This window comes from Phalaenopsis equestris, unplaced genomic scaffold (genome assembly GCF_001263595.1).
Source record: "Phalaenopsis equestris unplaced genomic scaffold, ASM126359v1 Scaffold001312, whole genome shotgun sequence".
Classification (NCBI taxonomy): Eukaryota; Viridiplantae; Streptophyta; class Magnoliopsida; order Asparagales; family Orchidaceae; genus Phalaenopsis; species Phalaenopsis equestris.
In genome coordinates this window covers 296,787-313,961 of record NW_018165751.1, presented here as the reverse complement: position 1 = coordinate 313,961, position 17,175 = coordinate 296,787, and the positions used below count along the sequence as shown (strand labels likewise).

At 35.3% G+C, this 17,175-nt stretch overlaps 1 protein-coding gene across 1 annotated transcript in view; it reads right to left on the bottom strand.

The window, feature by feature from the left end:
- Positions 1–705: 705 nt before the first annotated feature.
- The window catches only part of LOC110033952 (HD domain-containing protein 2-like), a gene marked incomplete at its 3' end in the record, with an annotated part of 21,617 nt that continues 5,147 nt past the window's right edge, over positions 706–17,175 (bottom strand). Inside the window, 2 exon segments of the mRNA XM_020738133.1 lie at positions 706–742; positions 15,979–16,058. Of these exon segments, the coding sequence (XP_020593792.1) occupies positions 706–742; positions 15,979–16,058 (117 nt within the window).

Sequence of the window (17,175 nt, the reverse complement as noted above, 5' to 3'; positions counted from 1 at the left end):
CGGAAAAGTGTATTTCATTTTTTAAAAGCTAGTGTTGGTGGTATTTTTGATGTGATATTAAAATTTGGGTGGTATATATATAAATATGAATGTTTGGGTGTTCGATATGCAAGTTGACAACTGCAAGATCTATGGATACAGCATTAAAAACCAAATTGAATAAGCAGCTCGCGTAATGGTTGAAACTTGCTCATTAAATGATCCTATTCGAACTCAGTCATTGGCTACACCACGAAATGTATGGTTCCAAGACAAAGTAATTGGTAAATCATGGATTGAACAAAATTGTAATTTCAGTTCATCCCTCGTGTTTTCCTACTCAAGAATGCAACACTGCCTTGATACTTGTTTGAGCTTTTCTAAGTCATTTTTTGTTAAAGGATTTTTTCCCAACAAAAGCTGTCTTACAAGTGATAACGCTATATTCTTCCCACAAACCATACATTGACTTCTTAATTCATGAAAGCTTGGTAAGTTTTTTACAAAGCAGCAATTTATACTTAGGATGAACACGAGTTGTGCAAAAAAATAACAATGTCAGGAGTCTACAACAAAAGTTTCCCTTCCAACACCCAAGGGAAATTATCTCAACTCCCACACACAAAGGAACTGTAATGTTAGAAGCTTTACAAAATTGCAGATTAATAGTTCTGAAAATTGTGCTACATTATGATTTAAATAAGCTGAAACATAGCAGACCCATACCTTGCTCATATTCTAATGCTTGAAGTATCATTTCAACCTGTAAGACAAAAAAATGTAACACAAAAGAAAATAAATATTATAATGCTGCGGTGTATATTAAATACTCAATTAATACATACTATTGAGTTGGCCAAATAAGAAAGCAGCACTAATAACAAAAAGTTTGCATCAAGAGAAACAGTCTTCAGATGACAAAGTGTTGTCAAGCCAAATTTATTTATGGGATGAATGGGAACACATTTGACTTTTTCTTTTAATTTTTTTATTTTATACTTATTTTATTTTGTTTAAATTTTTATTTGAAATAACATTTTTGGTATTTTATAACATGTTTAGTTGTTTTAAAAAAAAAATCAAAAATAACTTCTAGGTGTTTTGAGTGTTATAAAATGAACTAATTTATTTTTAAAAATAAAAAATAAATACTTGCAAAAATAAATGCACTAAACAATATATATTTTTAAAATAAAAGCAAAAACAAAAAAAAAATAAAAGTGATCCCAAACAAGCCTTTAGCAATTAGGAATGGGTTTATCTACAATGTAAACATTGATAAAATCACCAATTTCAAGATTTATGCTACCAATGTTTGAGTAAAGAACATTATTTATACAAATTGCAATTCTCATACATTTTATATAAGACAAATTAATTAATGAAGGTTGTTCTTTGTACCTGCTCGCTACAAAGCTTTCTAATATAGCATGCACATGCCATAAAGATAGCAAATAAATGTACAGACTATTTTAAAGCAAGCTTAGTGATTGCATATCCATGATATTCGACGGCTCAAAAGAAGATAGTTTAGTCTAAGTGCTATCTAAATTATGCTTCGAATATGATTATTCTGTAACAAGGCTTAAATACTGTGATCATGCCTATGAGTATGTCTTAGATTGTGCTTAACTCTCGAACACAAACATCAGGATTCCATTTTTTATTGTGCCATTTGCTTGACATAATGGGCATAAATTTTTCCACTCAAACCTGCATACTTCACAAATCAATCTTATTTTAAGTATGTTGTATGAATGTGGTGTAGTGTGGTACCTATGAATTATTTTCACATCCTATAATGTCATCAAGGACACGAGACGGGGAGGGGACCCTGGACCGGTTTTCTCCAAGTGGGGGATGGTTGCCGCCCACTCCTAATAGCAACAAAAGTATTTCGATCTCTTAGTTTTCTTAGATTCCTTTGTAGATGTTGACCTCATTTTGAGGTCATTTCTCCTCTTCATAGAGCCTAGGATCTAGCCATAGGACTTTCCTATCGATTATCTTAGAGAACTAGACTTGGGACTCACCTTTTTAAGAAACGAACCCCACTTCCTGATTCTCTTGTGGTGTCTCGCCTTGGTGGTCTCAAATCATCATCATTTGATCGAGTGGTTAAGGATCAGCATTTGGAGGCCCAAAGAGAGCTCCCACAGGATTTAAAATTCATAGGAAACCAAATATGACTTTAATACATTCGCGCACACAAATCGATAAATTTGTCTAAACAACCTTGGATGATGAAATGGACTGCGTCGGCGCGTCCGAGACATCGTTTTTAGCTAGAGAAGACACCCACATTGTTATAATTCAACACACGAACAAATTGCACACAAATCGATGAATTCGTCTGAATGTCCCCGGATGTTTAAGTTTTTCTTTTACGCTTGGTTAACATGAGCAAGGATCGTTTATACAACATTATTTTCTAAGGCCGCTCATTTAAGTATCACCTTGCTATATGACAAACTTTTCCTTTAAGGCAATGTGGTTTATATGGATTCAACTTAGCATTCTCTGTTCAGCACGCTTTAAGTATTATCATCAAATCTATTTAGATTCCAGTACAGGTTCTTGAACACAGTTTTGCGGTGTAGATATTGGTTCGATATGCACATGTTGGGTATGTGTTTCATGCCTAATCTTATGTGATTACATACTTCTATGCTTGATTCTATTCGAGGGTGCTAAAAAATTAAGCTTATTATCTTTCATCGTGCATCATTGGATATGAGAGTGAGTGATTGAAGTAACCCTCGTTATTGGCATCCTTTATAGAATTGTTGTGAGAAAGGAATATGTATATACTGGAATTTATAGTCAATCCAGGTGGCTAAGGCTACATGCATTCTTTGATTCTAAATTTATTGAAATATCAATATGCCCTATCATTTGAATCTTTGGAAGATGAATTTTGGTCAAACAGGTTTAACTGAAACTATTTGGAATAATTTTAATGAGCATTGTATCTCAAATTTTGAGCAAATTACATGCTCATACACTTATTACACAATCCTAGAGTATTTACATGCACGCCAAACAATTCTTACATATCTACGCATCTAACACTTTAATTATGCAAATTTCATCTTCTAAAAATGACATGATGGCATGATTGTTTGGCTTGCATGGAAGTTACAAGATTATTTGGAAATATATTTTCTTTCACTTTCATGATACAAAACATACAAAATTGTTGAAAATTATGTATGGAATATCAAAGTGGCTTATAATTTGAAAGCGGGGCTTTAAACACTCTTTTGGTAGGGCTTAATACTTGTAGGTTAGGTGTTAACTTTGCAAAAATCTAAAAATGTTGGGTGGCTCATTTGCAAGAATTTGAAAGCTTTTATGTTGCATTTACAAATGTTGAGAAGTTGTAATGCTTTACTTTTACAAAAATCTGAAACCTCTTATGTTGCATTTGCAAATATGAAAAGTTATGGTGCTATACTCATTTGAAAAATCTGAAACTTTTCAAATTCAATTTGGAGAGTTTGGAGGGGATATATGCATCATTTTGGGGCAGATTTAAGCATCGTTTTAAAGCTGTTTATTCACTATTTTGGACAAATTTAAATACTGTTTTTTAGGTTGAATTAAGAACTGTTTTGGAAAGGTTTTAAGCACTATTGTGGGCCGCCTATATACATGATTTTGGAGCTTCCAAAAATGCATTGTTGGGCTGAATTTGCTGCATTTCGGTGCTCTTAAAAACACGTCTTTTAGGCTGAGCTGGCTGCTGTTTGGAACCTTTTGAAAATGCTTTCGTGGGCTGATTCGGGCTGCAGTTTTGCCTTGTTTAGGAGGGGTTTTGTTGGTTATTTTTAAGATGTATTTGGCACTAATCTGGGCTGTTGTTTTGTTCTATCATAGTGATATGTTTGGGCTGCGCCTGAAGCACTCTTTAGTGATATGTTTGTGTTGCATGGTGTTTGGGCTGCACTTTGAAGCTCCCTTTAGTGGTGTTTGAGCTGCACTTGAAGCTCTCTTTAGTGATGTTTGGGCTACATTTTAAAACTTTATTCGTTAAAGTTTAAGTTGCATTTTGAAGCCTTATTCGTCATTTTTAAAGCTTTATTCGTTAAGATTTAAGTTGTATTTTGAAGTCTTATTCGTCATTTTTGAAGCTTAATTCGTTAAAGTTTTAGTTGTATTTTGAAGTCTTATTCGTTAAAGTTTTAAATTGCATTTTGAGGCTTCTATACATCGATTTGGGCACTTTTAAGTGCTAATTTTTTTAGGCATTTACGCATATTTTTTGGGCTGATTTGATCTTTGTTTTGAAAGAATTTAAACGTCTTTAGGCCAATTCACTTGCAGTTTTGCCATTTGCTTAGCTGATTTGTTTTTTTAGAAGTAGGTCAGCCTTCCCTTTTACGCTAATTTTTTTTACAACGGTTAAGTTAAAAATGAAAATTTCTGATTTAATTATTTTCAGGATTAATTTACGGTCTTAAAAAATAAAAAGAAATATGAGGGAATAAAAAAAATGATACTTAGTTTGTTGAGATGATTGAAACCCAATGGGAAATAGGGTAGCAAACATTCACAATTTTTTTTTCTTTTACATAATAAAAAAAAATTGTAATTGTGAGAATTATTGAGAATTGGGAGAAAGTAAGAGTAAATGATTCAAGAGTTAGCGGCATGAATTGAAAGATCAATATGCTATCAATTAGAACCCCTAAACATTGGTTTGACTTAAGCACAGTTGTTTTAATTAAGATTGAAACACATTTCACAAACTTTTTTGCCAAAATTATAGGTTTACCCCCTATATCTTAAGAGTCTGATAGTGAGCTAAGTTTGATCTAAATATGTTCGAGGATTAGTTGGAAAACACTTAATTGAAGAAAGAACAATTTAAAACAACATTTTAAAACATATTAAGCTCAAGTTAAAATGTAGACTTCCTAAATTTTAGGAGCACACCCTAAGCGAAAGTTCTTTTACCTAAGTTTCAAATAGGCACTGAAATTAGGCACAACCCTAATTCACAAGTTAGTTAGAGCAATAGACACGGTATGCACTAGGTTGTGGTTCATGACTGATTTAATTAAATCAAATAATAAAATTCTCTTCATAACTTGACCTAAAATGAAACCCAATGCTCCGGGATTTGAGCTTGAATCTTACACTCAAATCCTCCTGGCAATTGGGGATATTTCCAATGTCACATATAAATCGCCCACCCTTGGTCCTTTATATGTGATGTGTTTTGTTTTATTTGTTTGTCCTTTTTTTCTACAATTTGTTTCGAGTCTCTGTGGGTTGATTTCAGTTTTTCTCAGAGCTTTCAATGTGCTACACTAAGTTTGATATATACCTAAACACATGTTTGTCCTGCTAGTTAAATTTCTCTACCATACTGTTACCTGAGACGTTGATCCCATTTACAGGTGCAGCAATAACAAGAAACTCAGGTATCCAAAATTTATTGTGCATTTATAGCATTTTACTGCATTTTCTTATGTTGTTTTTTTTTATTGCACTTTATACTACTTTCATTTAATTTAATTAAGATTGAAACACATTTCACAAACTTTTTTGCCAAAATTATAGGTTTACCCCCTATATCTTAAGAGTCTGATAGTGAGCTAAGTTTGATCTAAATATGTTCGAGGATTAGTTGGAAAACACTTAATTGAAGAAAGAACAATTTAAAACACTTCAAGCTCAAGTTAAAATGTAGACTTCCTAAATTTTAGGAGCACACCCTAAGCGAAAGTTCTTTTACCTAAGTTTCAAATAGGCACTGAAATTAGGCACAACCCTAATTCACAAGTTAGTTAGAGCAATAGACACGGTATGCACTAGGTTGTGGTTCATGACTGATTTAATTAAATCAAATAATAAAATTCTCTTCATAACTTGACCTAAAATGAAACCCAATGCTCCGGGATTTGAGCTTGAATCTTACACTCAAATCCTCCTGGCAATTGGGGATATTTCCAATGTCACATATAAATCGCCCACCCTTGGTCCTTTATATGTGATGTGTTTTGTTTTATTTGTTTGTCCTTTTTTTCTACAATTTGTTTCGAGTCTCTGTGGGTTGATTTCAGTTTTTCTCAGAGCTTTCAATGTGCTACACCGTCATTTATTTTGTTATACATAAACACATGTTTGTCCTACTAGCTGAATTTCTCTACTATACTGTTACCTGCGACGTTGATCCCATTTACAGGTGCAGCAATAACAAGAAACTCAGGTATCCAAAATTTATTGTGCATTTATAGCATTTTACTGCATTTTCTTATGTTGTTTTTTTTTATTGCACTTTATACTACTTTCATTTAATGTTCTTCCTTATAACATAGTTTGTTTATGCATGTTTTAAGTTAACTACAAAACCTTTAGGATATAGTCTGGTTTAGGAGATATACAACAGTAAGTCACCAAATAACAGTATTGCACATTCACATGTAAGACACTAAACTTGAAATTACTACTACATGGGACATGGAGCAAGTCTTCGTGGGCAGCACGACCAGGATGTAGCGGACAGAGGATGACGATCTACAACAGTACAACAAGTTCACGTCAACTAAATCCTTGGTATAAATAACAAGTCATAGAACTTCAAGGTGGTTTGCTTAGCGCAACGTAAATCTTCACCCTATCTTTAGGTTTTTGGACAATCCTGTTGTGAAATTATAAGTCCTAACACTTTTAGGATTCCGAGGTTATCATCTGGTACGGTGTAAATCTTCCTATCTTTCTAGGTTATTTGCGTGATCAGATATCATGTGAATGTAAGTACTAAATTCTAAAAAAAATTGCAGAATTAAACATTAAATAATATCATTTCAAAGACATAAAGCCAAACAATAGGATAGTCGAGAAATCACAAGGGTTTCCCCTGGATCTGTGATATCTCCTACTCTTCATTCATTTAGATTCCTTAAAATAATTGTTCATGTTTGAGCCACTCCCATTGGATTTTCCTGTGTCCAATCTTGAAAACCTAAACTTTGAAATCTTGAAAGCAAAACCACTGATCTTAATCGAGAGTCTTCTTAAGTGGCCCCGGTCATTTAAGATGTAATTAACTATAGAGGTTTGTCTCTATAGGGAACTTGGAACCCAGATAAAATAAACATTATCTAATCTTATATTAGGTAGGGGAACTTGTCGGTCATACATAAAAGGTTTGCAGACCAAACGGATGTCACAAACCCCTTAGTTTAGGTGGTTGAGGTTACTGACAAGTGGTATGCTTATACTTTGGAGTAGTGTATTACTTGTGGTATCGCGTTCATCCATTCAAACTATTCAATGTGTGAGACACGTTTGGTCTCATCTGTTCTCTAAATTAAAATGTTTTTCAAAAATCATATTTATATTAAAACTATTTTCATATTCTACAAAAAATCATTCCTTCCAAAAAAAAAATAACGGCTGACAATTGATTATAAATATGCATTCGTTTATTGTATTAGGGGTCAATTGTTCATTTGAGTTTTGTGAAGGTTTGTGCTCCCTTTTATGGTTCTCAGATGGAGATAAGTCTATATCCACGATGTTGGGTGGTAGCAAATGAATCCCACAATTGTTGATGGTGACATCCCGATTGACCTTCCTTCGTCAATCCTTCGAGTGGTGATTTTTGTATCCCTATCGATTGTCAGATTAGGAAACTCTTTTATCTTGTATATTTTATTTGATTAATACATCTCGTCTTTGTTCTTATTTTATTTTCTTGTTTTGAATTGTTTTCTTAGTTTTTCTTGTTGAATCTTCTCCAATCCTCCCTACTTATCAAAGTTAGCGTAACCCTAGTTCCATCCTCACAAACTTAAACCAACCAAATCATAGTCAAATCTTGACCAAACATTAATTCCCCTTGCTATTTTAAAAATCAGTAGCCCTAAATAATTTTTCTACACACTAAATCAACCTCATACACCCTCTTTCACCTCTCAAACCTAAACCCACCAAACCATAGTTAAATTTTGACCTAACCCTAATTCCACCTTGCAGATTTTTAAAATCCTAAATAATTTTTTGCGCCTAAATCAGACTCATACACCCTCTTTCATCGCTCAAATCTAAACCCTAGCTATGTCACAGAAGAGACAAGTATTGGAGTCAAAGGCCCTCCAATCTCGAGAGGTTATAGCAACTCTGCCACCTCCAATGAGGTCGACCTGACATATGAGGTTTAAGCTCCACCAACCCAGATAGATTGACGTGGGACGGAAAGGGAAGCCAGACCAGTTTGGTCCAAGCGGGGGATGGTCGGTCAGACCTCTCTCTAGGGCTACAGTTGTTGCTCACTCCTAATAGAATTCGTTTGTTTGTTTTATTAGTTTTAGGTCCTTTGTTGATTATTAATATCTAGTTGTTTATTGTATTAGGGGTCTTTTGTTCATTTGAGTTTTGTGAGGACTGTTGACCTCATTTTTGGTGAGAACTCTTCCTCTTCTTAGAGCATAGGATCCAGCCTTTAAGGTTTCCTACCGACCCTCTTAGAGAACTAACCTAGGGCCCACACCGATTAGAAATTCAAGCTACTTCTTGACTCCTCGTAGTTTCATGTGACTGGTTCTAAAATTCTCAATGCTTAGTCGAGTCGATTAAAACCAGTACAACGAAACTCGAGTAGAGTACCATTAAGATCTGAAACACTGGGAAAACCCATTGCGATCTCCTCGCACTTGCAAGATGCACGAATACCACAGTGTATGCAGCAACGCACACAATTTATCGAGATTAACGTAACATGCACTCATAGGAGGCTCTATGATCGATCACAAGCGATTATTTCGACAAAATACGAATTTGATGTGTTTCTGACCTAACTAGCGACGAAGTCGTCCGGACGATCCCGGATGACGAAACGCATCGCGTCGATGCGTCTGGAACGTCGACTTTAGTTAGGAGGAACTCCCACTTCGATATGGTTTTGTGCACAAGTAAGAGGTGCGCAATTCGATGAATTTTAAACATTATTTAAACCTTGGGGGGAGTACATTTGACAATATAAGACTGATAAGGTTTTTTATTATGGAGGAAATCCTTAATTTGTCGTAGTACTTGCTTGATTCCGTCCCCAATCGGACCCCAAACTCCTCTAGCTCGCAGCCCCTCTTGGTTCCGTCTCCGAGATTTAGCCCTAATCGTGCATTCCTTCGTGTTTGTCCACTCCCTTCGCGTAGAAAGTAGTTGACTCTTCCCCTCTCGACCTCTTATGCCCGAAATCTTCTCTTTTCAAAGCTTGCTGCTTCGTCTCGCTGCGCGGAAGCTCATTCGGGGTAGGTTAACTGGGTGTGTTTGTTCCCTGGGTCACGAATGGGGAAAGTTCTCCTCCTTCCCAATCTTTCTTCATTGTGGCTTCGACTGCGGCGTTTTTTTTTTTTTCTTTCAGATGGGTGTTGTGCTTTGTCGAGAGAAGTCCTGCGAGCTCCTCTTTCTTTTTTTTCTGGTGTCGATAAAACTTGGTGGGGAGAGTTCTCAGAGAGGTGACAAAGCTTGAGGCCTGGGGAGGTTCTGTGAAAAATTTCTTCTCGGCTAGGTGCTTGTGAGCTTGGAGTCCGGGAGTGTTGTGGCTTTCTTTTGTTGATTACAGAAACCCGAGCAAGGTATGTTTCCTCTCTCCTGCTCCTATTCCCTGCTCGACACATGTTGGAAGCGTTAAAATAGGGGAATGCATGCATAAGGGGGATTTATGTTGTTCCTGATGACATTTAATGCTAGAATCATGGCTAGCTGTTAGATTTTAGCTTACTTCAGTTCAAATAGATGCTATTAGGCCTGTTTTAAATATTACAAGTACTTAGCTAAGAATGTAGGCTTATGAAAGGCATGGTTTAATTCTTACGCATGTGTAAGCTCCCTCCTTGTGTTCTTATCACATCTATGCTGGTATGTTGAAGTTTGAGGGCTGTTTTAGCCTCCTGGGCTGCAGTTTACCTTGCTGCCTGGGTTTAACATGGAGTTTGAGGGTTGTTTTAGCCCTATGGGCTGCGGTTTCCTTTGTTGTACTGATTTGACACTGAGGTTTTTGAAGATTTTAATTTGGGGGCTTTGTTTTGTGCTTCCATGTTGCCCTCCTACTCGAAACATATTCAGGTGGCTTTTATTCGATTTTGGGGCTCTTGGAGGATTGGTTTGGTGGCTGGATTTTGCTTCCTGTTGTTCTCTCTATTCGAACATATGCTAGAATTTTTTTTGTGTGCTTTGAGCAGCTGTTTCGTGGTTTGGTTTTGTTTTTTCTGCTGCTGCTCTTGTTCAAATACATGTTGAGGTTTGATTTTGCTCCCTGTTGCTGCACTTATTCGAATGCATACTGGAATTTGTTTGATGTTTTGAGCAGTAGTTTTGAGTTTAGTTTCATTTCCTGTTGAGGCTTCACTATTTGAAATGTATGTTGGATGAAAATTTGGTTTTCTTTTAAAACTTAGGAGCTTGTTTTGGGCTTGGTTTTATTTCCTAGTTGCCCCTGGCTGTGAGACTTCCTGTTGTGTTTCTCCTACTTGGTTTGGGCTTCGTTATCCCCTTTGTTGCTTCCCATAGTCGTGGGCCTTCCTACTATTTCCTGAGTGTGGGTGTGAGTTGGCGCTCCCTCCTGACGTCCCCTGGTCGTGAGTCTATCTGTTGTGTCTCCTATTTGCGTTGAGTGTTAGCTGGTGGCTCCCCTTGAGTTGCTCCTACCCGAGAGCCCCCCTCATTTGTGTTTGTAGGTTCCCTTGTGCACTTGTTTGATGACTACTTGCTACCCTAGCCGTAAACACCCACATGGGATTCTTTGAATGATGTTGGGATCATACGGCATTGAAAACTTTTGATTTGATGTGGAATTGAATGATTTGAGAATCGTGAGATGGAATGCCTTAATTCTTGTTGTTTGGAAGAATTTGAATGTCCCTTTCCAAGGAATGACTTGTTAAATGCTTGGAGATGTTTCAGGGCCCAATCCTGTGGGGCCGAATTGATTTCAATATCAAAAAAAAAAAAAAAAGAAAGGAGAAAAGGAGGAGAGTTTCTTTTGGCATGTTAGGGAAGGCTTGGAGATGTGGCCATCTCATTGCTCAATCGGTAAGTCCCACCAGTTGGATGTTTTAAGCTAACCCTCCTACAGCTTTTGTTTTTCTTTCCTAAATTGATTTCGGAGGTGGGTTAGCCTTCTTTCTTTTTCATTTCTTTGTTTTTCGATTCACTTTCCTTGCTTCTTAGTTTGGGTTTTAAATGCTTATGTCTGAAACATAAGTGCATTCGTATAGCTATAGTTACATGTGAAACCATCAAGCAAGGTCGTAAATTGGACGGTCGTTTTTGGGGTATTAGTCCTTGATGATAAAGGCATTCGGTGATAGAGCAGAATAAAGTTTCATCCTACAACATCGGGACCCAATTTCGGGACCCGGTGAAACATAGGATAACGATATTATTTACCGACACTAAACTAGCAGGGCACCCTTGCCTTCTTAGCTTATTGGTGGTCCTAGCCCCAGAGGTGCGATTAATTTGTGGATAATCACATTTTCAATATAAGAAAATGATAAGAGCAGATATTATAAGAACAAATACGCTACTTTCAAAATATTTTGACTACCAAAAATTGTACTACTTTTCTTTTATGCATGAAACTCATATATACATGCCAAAATATAAATCTTAAATAACAAAATTTGATTGTCCACCTGTCAATCGTCGGTATTGGGCTAAAGAGTACCCATCGGAGTTGGTATAGTATGACACATTTTTAGTTGAATGTCGGGCTCTATACATGCGGGTGACCGGTAGTTGCCTTCGGAGTCCCTCGAGAATACCTAATTCTGAGTCTAGCCTGACCCGAATGCTTACGGCTTTCTTTCTTTCTTTGGATGTTTGGGTGTTTTCCTACTTTTTTTTTATCGAAATTGGATTTTTATGTGTTTTCTTACGGTTTTATCAAATTTTTTTGTAAAACACTTGTGATTTCCTTTCTTCGAATTTTCCTCGTGTTTTTCGACAGTTTTCTTCGAGTTATTTTGGATCATCTGCCGCCTTTTCTCGAGTTCTTTCAGGAGTTGCCGACCCGTCAGGTATACAGGTTTGTTTTACATTTACAACGTTTACTTTTGCTACTGCACGCTTTCTTGTGTATACACATAATTTATGTCTGTAATACTATTGTTTACTGTTTACTGTGCCACATTGCATGTTCCCTTTTATAATTAATGTTGCTTCTAAAGACTTGCAGGGGACTTTTAGGTTAGAGGCCAGTAGGACACTCAGTTTGGAAGGTACCCTGTAGCGAGTCGCTGACCCAATAATTGTACATTTATACACACCATAACCTTGAGCCTATAATCGATATGTTAATGAACTTAGAGTTTAGGTTAGTCTTACCAAGAAGCGGAGCGTGGAAGCAAGCGGACGGAGGGAGACGATCGAGACCGCGATGACGGGTGTAGGATGTCTCCTTAGAGTTAAGGTCCAATCGTAGAATAGTTGGGAAGTCACCGGGGTTTTCCCTGAATCTGTGGCATCCCCTATCTTTCACTCCATTGACTCATGAAAATAACTGTTCATTTTTTAAGTCATTCCCTTTTGATTTTCTTCTATTTAACCTTGGAAACATAAACTTTGTAATCTTGAAGACAGAACCACTGATTTTAATCGAGAGTGTTCTTAAGTGATTTCAATTATTTAAGATGTAATTAACTATAAGGGTTTGTCTCTATAAAAAACTTAAGAATTCAATTTAAAATAAAACCTATTTAATCTCTCGTATTAAATAGATAAACTTGTCGGTCAACATAAAGGTTCGCAAATTAAAACGGATGTCATAAAATCTTTAGTTTATTTAATCGAACCGCATTAGTAAGTACTATGTCTGTTCCTCTGGATAGATGTATCGCTTACCGTGTTATGCTCAATCATTTAAACTATTGCAGATATGAGATCGGTTCCGTCTTGCATTTCAAAAATTAAAATATTAAATCTTTTCAAATTATATATATAAATTAAATTAAACCTCTTTTAAAATCGGGCATCGGGATATCCATTCTGGCGGCCGATAATTTCTAATTTGGCGACAGACAATGACCAGTGCTCTCTTTATGATTTTCGGATAAGGATGGTAAATATCTACAATGTTGGGTGGTGGCAACTGTATCCGCCCATTGTTGGTGGCGACGTCTCGGGTCTCCTCCCTTCATCAATCCTTCGGGTAGTGATTTATGTATCTCAATCAATTGCGAGAGTAGGAAACTCTTATATCTTGTATCTTTTATTTGATTATGCATCTCTTCTTTGTTCTGGTTATTTTTTTCCTTCCACGGATTGTATTTTTGGTTATTCTTATTGAATCTTCTCCAAATCCCCCTTCTGGTATTAACTGGCCTCACATACTATTATTCTCGTGCTATTCCACAACCATCTCCTCATTAGATTTGCTTCCTAAACACATAAGTTTTAACTAATACTCTAAAACAGTCATTGAAATTGCATCAAATTTTTATCTTAAAGACCCTTACAAGAATTAAAATGTTTTCCAAGTTTCTATGGAATAAACTCAATTTGAGATGATCAATGATGGAACTTCATACTTCATCAACACAAAGCAAAAACAACTTGGAGGTATCCTCTCCAACTAAAATTCTTTTTCATTGAAGCAATCACCATCATTTTGCCTGACTTGTCAACAAAAACAAAATAGCAATCATAACCACTTTTGTAAAGGAAAGGCTAATTATAAAGTTCATGGAAATGATCAAACATGGTTGGGTAGTGTGGGTGTGCAATCTCGCAATTCAAATTTACATTTTTGGAGCATTATAGAGAACTAATCCCTAAACAAAATGTCTCTACCCTTGAGTTGTAAAGTTCTAACATGCACGCTTACTACTTGTTCAACTCCAATTCTTTGAATCATAGAAATATCAATCTTGAAATATAAATCTTTATACTCCTCGTGGTATAGTGGCAAGATATGCATAGTTAACTTTGTACTCCTCGTGGTATAATGGCAAGATATGCATAGTTAACGAACAATGTGAGATGGTTTTAGTTAGTGGACTCGACATAATGGCAGTCATTTTGTTTTGTACGCACTCTTGTACTTAAACACAAGATTAATAGTTTTAGATGTTCCATCCACTTCATATGCTTAATTGTGTAGCTTAGACTTGAGTCCACATATGATGTGTAGATAGTTGTGTTTCTTATTCTCCTCAATGATTTGGGAATATTCTTGATATAGATCTTGAGGATTTTCATCATCCACGAACCAGAAAATTTATCAAGAATAATAAGTACAACTAATATAAGATGTCAAGTCAATATCTATATCAAGAATATTCCCAATGGTGTCTTAGATGTCAAGACATCATAAATACATTGACGTGTTTACTTCCTATTGGAATATATGAAGTACACATTAACCCACATTTTGGTTTCTCTTTTATTAAAGGTCTATCCACATCTTCATATTTTGTTTGACCATATTCTATTAGCTTGTGCATAATAGAAATGGCGGACTCATTATTGCAGCACATTCTCATAGGCCATTCTCATTTGATTTTTATTCCTTTAGTATAACTTCAATCCAAAAAAATTCACAAATACCTTAAAAAATTACTCCTAATTCATATTCAACACTTGACCATAAAATAACAAGTTGTTGTTTGCTTCTTCATATTACCATATTTCCTCCCAGTGGTATGCAATAACTTGAACTGGTTCTTCCACCCATTGGTGATCCCAAATAATCAACATTGTTATAATTTTCAATTTATAGTTCTTTCGATAAACCATTTTGCAGGATTTAATTTTAAATATCTAACTCTATAAATAGCTTAAAAGTGAGATTCATTTGGTACTTACCTAAACTGAATCATAAAACTTATACCAAAAGTGATACCAAGACAAGTATAAGATCGATAAATTAGATTTCTAAGTAATCCTTCGTATTGTCCAATCTGAACATCTGATCATTCTATCTTTGTGTCAAGTTTCTAACTTTTACTGTTAAAATTTCGCATGGATTGCAATCAATCATTTTTGTTGCTCCCAAAAAAACCTAAACATACTTTTATTGAGAATGAAAATTCCATTTTCTAACCTAGTAACTTCTATCCAAAGAAGTATTCGAGACTGCAAAGTTCTTTGATTTAAAACTTTGTAGTGAATATTATTTTAGGTAATTCCTTTTCTTTGTTGTCATCGCTAATAATAATTATATAATTAGCATACACGATAAAAAATAAAATTTTATATCAGCAGAAAATTTCATAAAAAGTGCACTACCTCCTTGACATTGTTTATATTCCCATTCCATTATAAACCTACCAATCATACCCAACATTCCATTATCTTGTTTATAATAGATGGAACTCTAAATGCCCCCACTTGAATAATCACATCAATTTATCCTTCCTAGTTTACCACACATAAACCTCGTTATTTTATTTTGCCTCGCTCAACTTGGATATCAATGATTTTTTTACTACAAACAATCAGACCCTCCAACGTAATTGCAAATTTTTAAATTTATCTTTTGTGTTTTCATGATACCCTCTTACTATTAATACCTGAGACACTTATCCCACTACAAACAAACTCCAATAGTATCTTTCTTTTTGTAACAATTTAAAAGCACAGTTACTCGCACAACAATATTTTGAACTTCTTTATTGCACACCGAAGCATCCTTACTGATGTATTGGTTATTTATAAGCTCTCATTCAACTTCAACATAAACCATCTTAGAAAATTTTGCCATTATTTACTTAGCATGGAAAAGCGCATGAGAAAAAAAAAATAACAATTTACTTCTAAACTGAGGCAAAAAATTTATTTAAATCTACAATATTGTTTGAGAAATTAAATCAATTAGGAAGCAAAACAGAGGAAGGAAATGCATTCATGGCCTTCATAACATGCATTAAGGAACAAGAAAGGCAAAATTACCTTCATAAAAATAGAAATGATCAGAAACTGCAAAATAATTCTAAGGAAAACGCATAATTGTTATCTAAATTGGACATTAAGCTAAAATCTTACCTTATCAAAATCCTTAACAACTTTGGCCTCTAGAGAAGAATTTTCTTCATACTCTATCCACAGCTCAAGCATTTCTTTGGCTGCAAAGGGATTCCATAAATCAGTCAAAATTCTAAATGTTAAACAATTTATTTTAAACATCCATAGCACCACCTGACCAAGAATAATGTTTGTCACTGACGGTATGAACGACCATTATTATTTTTGTATTATTACATTATGCATTTTGATGGCAGTTTAATTATGTCCTTTCAGTACATTTTTTATTAATTTTATTTAATCTTTTGAAGTTTAAAAGTTTGGGATCATTTATGAGAGTGTTTTCAAATATCCTTCTAAAAATGGACCTTTATACTTGCGAAGCGCCAGCTTAGGTTTGCCGGCATGCCATCACCTTTCAAGTGGATTGAATCAAAATTTGAGGGAAAAAGTCTTCTGAGTATTGATGGGTAATTATGTGTCATTTAATTCACGATATAGGGTATAGGTTAAGTATTTCCACAAGCCTAACTACCCCAAGCAAACTGTACTTCAAACAATTGATCACTTTTTAGTGATTCAAAAACTAGCTAGTAGATCACACAAAGGGGTATTGCAAAGATCTAGGATTTTATGAAATTGATCAAAATGTCAATTCTGGTTGTGAAAGTGAGAGAATGGATGTACCATATGTGCTTAAAAGACCAGTAAGCACAAAAGATAAGATTTCTATTTAGTGGATCCAAATGTCAATTCTAGTGGCACCAATAGGCTACAATACTGGTACCGAAACAACCCTCTTGTCGAGAACACTTGAATGGCACAAGAAACTAGCAGCATGAATGGTTGTAGGAGTCATAAATATTCCGGAAGAATGAAATTGTGAAATCTAAGGCGATTTATCAAGTTTGAACAAACTGCGTGTATTGTTGAAACTGGGGATTAATAAGATTTAGCCCCACAAAGGTAGTGAATGCGGTCGCCCTTGCCATGACCATTGATACCAGCTACAAGAAGGTGGAAAAAGGCCGAAGGGAGAAACAAGACCTGCTTTGCACTTATCTACTTAGATCAGCTAGTTTGGGCTCATCTGTGGACGAATTCAAAATGTTCTTCTCAATGTCATTGTAGATGTCGTGACAAAAGAAATATTTAACTATTGATTCAGCGGTTTTTTTATTCTTTAATAATTTTTTTGGGTTTTTTTTCAAACTTTTT